Source organism: Mirounga leonina, unplaced genomic scaffold, assembly GCF_011800145.1.
Source record: "Mirounga leonina isolate KUSES-001 unplaced genomic scaffold, KU_Mleo_1.0 Mir_82, whole genome shotgun sequence".
In the NCBI taxonomy this organism is placed as follows: domain Eukaryota; kingdom Metazoa; phylum Chordata; class Mammalia; order Carnivora; family Phocidae; genus Mirounga; species Mirounga leonina.
Window position 1 is genome coordinate 268,540 of NW_023270825.1, and position 8,600 is coordinate 277,139.

Sequence of the window (8,600 nt, forward strand, 5' to 3'; positions counted from 1 at the left end):
TCTTTTTGACCTCGGGTGTTGTGATTTAACATATTTCACAAATAATCCTACCTTTTTTGCTTTACTGAGGTTTTCCCTTCATGTCTATAGACATATCAAGTGTAAATGACCCTAGTGGTTGTTGAAAAACCACAGTGACTCCAACAGCTCTGTGAGTCTCTGTCAAGCCTTCTACATGTCTCCAAGTTACAGTGAGAAAAAGAACTGGTCTCAACATTTCAGTGTATATGGGATTCCTGCAGGTCAAGTGGTCTGCAACCCTCACTGGGCATGCCCTATGCTGTCCTGAAGATGGTTCAGGGGAGCAACCAGGTCCCAAGGTGAGGAGAAGAGGCCCAGACACTGGGGCTCATTCTCACCTGCTGTGTGCTCTTGGACATTCACACAACCCCTCTGAGCTGCAGGGTATAACTATACACCAACAAAATGGTGGTAAACTGCTATCTACACCACACATTTAAGGTGCGTATGTGAATAAAACAAACATTATGGCACTAAGGAATCACCCCAGCAAAACCATAAAATAAGAAAACAAAATTCCTGAATGATATCAGGATGACCAAACTCTTCCAGATACCTCATACCTACTCAGGGGTCCCTGATCTCTTGAGGATTTTAAGTCTGCAGCTGACTATATAGTCATAACACATGCAAACAGGGCCCTCCCTTGGCTGATTAAAGCAGCCCAATCCAGACACTGCAGCTGTGGCCTTGTCGTGATCTCCAGCCCTGGATCCGAAATTTCCCAGTCCCCTTTCTTCAGTAAACACTCAGGGATAAGTGGTCTACACTTTTGTGTGTGTTACACTTTACAGACTCCTGTGGTGTGCACCTGCACCGATCCTCCTAGGGGAGGGGGAGGGTCATGTCTTTCTAGTCTCAGGACCCGCCCCACGGAGAGTGGTCACATGGTCGTGTGCACTCCTGTGCCACCTTCCCATGGGAAGGTGGAGGGCCACCACTTTTTTGCCCTTTGCCATTAACCCCCCACCACCACACTGGAGCCCAGCCTTGGGATTCCCAGCAGTTCCCATTCAGTGATCAGGACAGAACGCAAACAACTCACCATGGAATTTGTGCTTGGCTGGGTTTCCCTTGTTTCTCTTTTAAAAGTTAATTTATGGTGAACAAGAGACATTGAGTATGTGAGTGGGTAGGAGTGAGAGAAGCATTAGATGTGTGACAGTTTCCTGACCAGGATGTTTTGTGTCTGCAGGTGTCCAGTGTGAGGTGCAGCTGGTGGAGTCAGGGAAACGTGGTGAAGACTGGGGGGGGGGGTGCCTGAGACCATCCTGTGCAGCCTCTGGATTCGTATTCAGTAGCTACTGGATGAGATATGTCTGCCATGCTCCAGGATAGGGGCTGCAGTGGGTCTCGGGTATTAGCTACAATGGAAGTAACACAAGTTGGGGAACCTAGGGAACATGAAAGTGTAACTGTCTCCAAAGGCAGGAGGACATGAATGTTCCAGATCAAGCATGCAGGAAGTAAACATGAGGGAATTCTTCCTCCCTCTGCATTTCATTCTATTCAGAAACTTAATGGATTGGTTGATGCCCATGTACACAGAAACCATGGATGCAAATACCAAACTGTTTGTAATCACCAATGCAGACATCCACAGAAACAAGGTTTAATCTGGACACACATGGCCCAGTCACTTCGACACAAAGAGTTAACCATCACACATCAAACTTCTGTAAACTTGGGCATCCATATGCATGTCCTTAAAACAAACTCATTCTGAATATAAAGAAAACAATATGGTCATAATTTCACCTTGTATGATACAAAGATCCTGCATACAACCAAAAACATGAAACCCCTTCTCCAGATGAGGAGGTGAAGCTCATCAGTGATGTTTAATCTTCTCCTCAATAACCTGTAATTGAAATATTATGATGTTCAATTAAGAATTCTTAAATGCACTAGTCAAGCAAGATGGTGGAAGAGTAGGGGGCTTCATTTCATCTGGCTCACTGAATTTAGATAGATAAATATTTAATCACTCTGAACACCTATGAGTTCAACTTGAGATGTAAGAAAAGAATTGCTGGAATTGTACAAATAGAAAAATGACCACTTTTTGCAAGGTAGGAGTGCTGATAAGTGAAATGGAGGGGATATATCAGAAGATAAACAACAGGGGAAGGAGACTCAGAATGCCGGCTACCAAAAGTAATATAACCCTGGAGGGCAAAATCAGCAACTTTAGAAATCTGCTCCAGTGAGAGACATCCCTTCCCAAAAGGTGCTCTTTGGTGAAGTGGGGCACAATCCTAGGTGGGACAGTGTGATCTCAGGATCATTAGGGTTACAGAGAGAATGGGAATGCCTGAGCCTGCAGAGTTCCTCAGCACTGGAGTGGGGAAACTGCTTATGGTCTGTGAGCTCTGGAGGGGGCCCTCAGCTCAGATCTCCATAAACTCCAAACCCTGCACGTTCTGGCAACAACTCTCAGTGCAGGGGTGGGGGGTTAATTGCAAAGGGCAAAAAAGTGGTGGCCCTCCACCTTCCCATGGGAAGGTAGCACAGGTGTGCACACGACCATGTGACCACTCTCCATGGGGGGGGTGCTGAGACTAGAAAGACATGACCCTCCCCCTCCCCTAGGAGGATCGGTGCAGGTGCACACCACAGGAGTCTGTAAAGTGTAACACACACAAAAGTGTAGACCACTTATCCCTGAGTGTTTACTGAAGAAAGGGGACTGGGAAATTTCGGATCCAGGGTTGGAGATCACAACATGGCCATTTTTACTCTCATTCTCTAAAGAGGCTCAAAAGCCTTCAGGGAAAAAAAGCCACATAGAAAAACCAGAAAGAGCTTACACTGAGCCCGGTCCCCTGGCAAGGGGAAATACAAGTCCACTGACACAAAGACACCTGAGAATCAATGTGGCAGGCCCCTCCCCCAGAACATGGAACACCATGTTTACGGAGCACACAGCTCCAGCTCTAGGGGAAAATAGTATATAGAATTTGAGGTTATTTCTCCTGATTCATTGATATTTCAGTCTAAAATTTTCCTTTTATTTTGTCTCTTTTTCTCCTTTTCAATGACTTTCTTATTTTATCAACTCTGTTTTTGTCTTTTTTTAAATTTTTTAAAGATTTTATTTATTTATTTGACAGAGAGATAGAGAGCACAATAGGCAAAGGGAGAGGGAGAAGCAGGCTCTCTGCCAAGCAGGGAGCCAGATGTGGGGCTCGATCCCAAGACCCCAGGATCATGACCTGAGCTGAAGGCAGCTGCTTAACCGCTTAACTGACTGAGCCACCCAGGCGCCCCTCTTTTTTTAATTTTAATTTTGTACATTTACTTTTATACATATATTCATTTTTACTTTCACTGTATTCAATTTTATTTTTGTATATATATAAGTTTTGCTTTCTTTATAATTTTGGGATTCAATGTCTTCTAACACACTGACCAAAATACTCAGGAACAAATAGATCACCATGTTTGTCCACACAGGAGATTATATTTTCTCTCCTCCCCACCTTTTTTGTTTTTTTCTTTCTGAACTCTTCAAATTTGTCTACTGTGTATTTCGTTTGAGTTGGGGTTAATAATTTGGTTTTGTTCACTCATTCATCCCTTCTTCTCTGGGCAAAATGACTGGAAAGAGGAATTCAAAACATAAGAAAGATCCAGAGTTAAAACTTTCTTCCACAGATCTAATCAATCTGGGTATATGTAAAATGTCAGAGTTTGATTCATGACAATGATTACAAACTTACTAGCTGGCCTTGACAAAAGCATAACAGACACTAGAGAATCTCTTAGTGCAAGAAATGGGATCTAATCAGGGAGAAATTAAAAATGCTCTGAGAGGCAGTCTAAATTAAATGCTCTCACTGCTATAGTAACTGAGGCAGAGGAGAGAGTAATTGACATAGAAGACAAGAAGATGGAAAGAAAGGAAGCTGGGGAAAAAAGAGAAAAACTACTAATGGACCATAAGGAGAAGCTTGGAGTAATCAGCAATGCCATAACATGAAACAATATCAGAATTATTGGGGTACTCGAGGGAGAAGAAAGAGAGAGACTGGTCAGGAGGTATATTTGAGCAACTCATAGGTGAGAAATTCCCTAATCTGGGGAAGAAAATAGGCATTCATGTCCAAGAGGTGGAGGGGTTCCCTCCCAAAATCCATAAAAATAGATCAACACACTGACATATGAGTGAAGCTTGCAGAATTCAGAGATAAAGAGAAACACCTGAAAGCAGCTACAGAGTTAGGAATATTCCACTGTCATCAGAACTATCCACGGAGGCCTGGCAGGCCAGAAAGGGCTGACATTATATATTCAGCGTTCTAAATGAGAAAAACATGCAGCCAAGAATAATTGATCCAGCAAGGCTGTCATTCAGAATGGATGAAGAGATAAAGAGCTTTCAGGGCAGGCAGAAACTGAACCAATATGCGACCACCAAGCGAGCCCTGCAAGAAATATTAAGGGGGATACTGTAAATGAAGAGAGACCCCAAGAGTAATATAGACCAGAAAGAAACAGAGAGAACCTACAGAAACAGGGATTTTACAGGTAATACAATGGCATTAAATTCATATCTTTCAATGGTTATTCTGAATATAAATGGACTAAATGCTCCAATCAAAGACACGGGGTATCAGACTGGATTTTTAAAAAAGCAAGACCCATTCATATGGGGTCTACAAGACATATTTTAGACCTAAAGTCACCTCCAGACTAAAAGTGAGGGGGTGGAGAACAATTTTTTATGGTAATGGACATCAGAAGAAAGCTGGGGTAACAATCCCCATGTCAGATAAATTCGATTTTAAACCAAAGATTGCAGGAAGAGATGTAAACAGATATTATATCATACTTAAAGATACTACCCAACAAGAAGATCTAAGAATTATAAATATTTGTGCTCCTAATTTGGGAGCAGCCAATTATATCAACCAATTAAAAACCAAAGTAAAGAAAAACGTTGATAATAATATATTAATAGTAGGAACTTCAACACCCCACTCACAGCAGTGGACAGATCTTCTAAGCAGAAGATCAACAGAGAAACAAGGGTTTTGAATGACACACTAGACCAGATGGACTTCGTAGATATTTACAGAACATTCCATCCTAAAACAAAAGAATATTTATTCTTCTCCTGTGCACATGGAACTTTCTCCAGAGTATACCACATACTGGATCACAAATCAGGTCCCAACCACTACCAAGAGACTGGAATCATTCCCTGAATATTTTCAGACAACAGAGCTTTGAAACTGGAACTCAATCACAAGAGGAAATTTGGAAGGAACTCAAACACTTGGAGATTAAGAGCATCCTACTAAATAATGAATGGGTCAACAAGGAAATTAAAGAAGGATTTAAAAATTCATGGAAACTAAGGAAAAGGAAACATACCTATTCAAAATCTTTGGGATACAGCAAAGGCGGTCTTAAGAAGGAAATACACTGTGATACAAGGTTCCCACAAAAATACAGAAAAATCTCAAATACACAAGCTAAATTTACACCTAAAGGAATTGGAGAAAGAACAGGAAATAAAGCCTAAACCAGGCAGGAGAAGAGAAAAAATAATGATTGGAGCAGAAAACAATGAAATAGAAGTCAGAAGAACAGTAAAAGGGATCAATAAAACTAGAAGCTGGTTCTTTGTAAGAATTAATAAGATCGATAAACCCCTAAGCAGACTTATCCAAAGGAAAGGAGAAAGGACCCAAATTAATAAAATCATGAATGAAAGGGTAGAGATGAGACAAACACCAAGGAAATACAATTTTAAGAACATAATAGGAGCAACTATATACCAATAAATTAGGATAATCTAGAAGAAATGGATTCCTGGAAACATATAAACTACCAAGACTGAAAAAGGAGGAAATAGAAAATCTGAACAGACCCATATCCAGCAAGGATATTGAAGCAGTAATCAAGAACCTCCCAAAAAAACAAGAGTCCAGGGCCATATTACTTCCCAGGGGAATTCCTAGTTCTAATTGTATTTTAATTATATTCTCATGTTTGAAGTTGAGTTTTCAAAGATATCTACATAATTTACGAACACAACAGGGAATAGAAACTCCCATATTGATGCCAATTTGTTCATCTTCATCCTCTTCAGGTCAAGGAAAGAACATAAATAAGACATTCTCTGAGGAAAGAACATAAATAAGACATTCTCTGAGCTCCATATCTACATCTACAAGATGAGAAGCAACTTTATCATAGTATCAGAAACTGCAAACAATCCCTATCCGAACCAAGCACTTGAAAAATAAAATTCTGCTGCTATGTTCACTCTTTGCAAAGATGCCAAACATTAAAATAAATGATGCTTGATACAGAACACAACTTGGTTGAATTTTCAAGGATTCATGCGGAGCAAAAAAAACTCCTACAAATAAGATTACCTACAATATAATTGCACATCTATAAATTCTGGACAGTGATATAATCAAAAATTAGGGGGCGCCTGGGTGGCTCAGTCAGTGATATAATGAAAAATTATATTTTTTTCAAAAGTGATCAATACCATCAGAACAAAGGCAGTCACATCTGCTCTGGTCACTGACCTCTGTATTCACATAGATCCCAAGCTGAATATATAGTCAGAGGACATGCAAATAGGGCCCTCCCTCTGCTGATTAAAACAGCCCAACACTGAATCTGCAGCTGGGAGAGGAGTCCATCGCTGGGATCCCTAGGTGTTCCCATTCAGTGATCAGGACTGAACACAGACAACTCACCATGGAGTTCTTGCTTGGCTGGGTTTTCCTTGTTGCTCTTTTAAAAGGTAATTTATGGTGAACAAGAGACACTGAGTGTACAAGAATATGTGAGAGAAAGAGTGGTTGTGCGACAGTTTCCTGACCAGGATGTTTTGTGTCTACAGGTGTCCAGTCTGAGGTGCAGCTGGTGGAGTCTGGGGGAGACCTGGTGAAGCCTGGCGGGTCCCTGAGACTCTCCTGTGCAGCCTCTGGATTCACCTTCAGTGACTATGGCATGGGCTGGGTCCGCCAGGCTCCAGGGAAGGGGCTGCAGTGGGTTGCATGGATTAGCGATGATGGAAGTAGCACAAGCTACGCAGACTCTGTGAAGGGCCGATTCACCATCTCCAGAGACAACGGCAAGAACACGCTGTATCTGCAGATGAACAGCCTGAGAGCCGAGGACACGGCTGTGTATTACTGTGCAACAGACACAGTGAGGGGAAGTCAGTGTGAGCCCAGACACAAACCTCACTGTAGAAGAGGATCAGGACCACCAGGGGGTGCACACTACTCACCAATTCTGTCTTTAAACCCCATGAGCAGGTGCGGATGGAGATTATGGGAAGATTTCTTGTCAGGGTTTGGGGATTCCTCTCCACAGAGCAGTTTCCCTCAGGGATCCTCTCCGCACACATGATTCTGTGCTTACCTCTTCACTCTCTGACTAGAAAATTTGTTCTAATGGGAAAACAACTATACAAAAATGCACAAAATACAAAGTCACTCACATTGTTTATTCCAGTCCCTAAATAAAAATTAAATACAAATAACCTGATGATCATCAATTGAAACTTTACAGGAGTCCTAGCTGCAATCACTGTGCATCACAGGACCCCCCAGCTCAATGTGCAAACTTGTTAGTAGCAGCTTAAAGTTCATGCTGGACATGAGGCTACAGATGCATTAACAGTCCAAAGCAAGAGAAGAAATGGTCTTGGTGAGGGTCAATGTCTTAAACCATGCTCACAGAATCAATGTTGGTGACAACATGGGAAAGTAGTGGAAACCCCTCTAGATGTGGTGTAAATGTGGAGTCTGAAGATCACACACACACACACACACACACACACACTCACACAAGAGTATAAATCCTTTATCACCTTCACTTAATTTCTCTGCAGCAAAGGTGGTCCTAGGAAAGAAATATACAGCATATAGGAAGGCCTCAAGAAGCAAGAACAATCTGAAATAAACCACCTAATCTTACACCTGAAGGAGCTAGAGAAAGTACAACTGAAGCCTAAATACAGTGGAAGGAAGGAAATAGTAAAGATTACAGCCAAAATAAATGATATAAAAACTAAACAACAACAGATCAGATTTAAAAAAAAAAAACAAAGTCTGGTTCTTTGAAAAAAAAATAAATAAAATTGAGAAACCTTTTCCTAGATTTATCAAAAAGAAAATAGGGACCCAAATAAATAATATCAGAAATCAATCTGTTTCTCCAGGAAACAAACAGGGTTTCAGAGGGGAGGCATTGGGGAAATGGGGTAGCCAGGTGACATGTATTAAGGAGGGCACCTGTTGTGATGAGCACTGGGTGTTTTATGCAACTAATGAATCACTGAACACTACATTAAAAATTAAGGATGTACTATGTGGTGGCTGACTGAACATAATTAAAAAAAAAGAATTACAGGAGATAATGTTGTGAGAAAAAAAATAAAGCTAGGATTCTAGGAGGAACATTCCCCTATCCAAACCCAGAAATTATACTCAAAATTGTGTGTTCAAACTGGGGATGGTAGGAGGGGAGGAAAGGGGGATGGGGTAACTGGGTGATGGACATTAAGGAGGGCACTTGATGGAATGAGCACTGGTGTTATA

The 8,600-nt window shown here is 41.4% G+C and overlaps 1 gene segment (V, D, J or C); it reads left to right on the forward strand.

Moving 5' to 3' along the window:
• The first annotated feature begins 6,680 nt into the window (after positions 1 to 6,680).
• On the forward strand, positions 6,681 to 7,407 carry LOC118002468. The segment is given in 2 exon segments: positions 6,681 to 6,793; positions 6,893 to 7,407. Coding segments are annotated over 2 exon segments (561 nt in total).
• Positions 7,408 to 8,600: the final 1,193 nt, after the last annotated feature.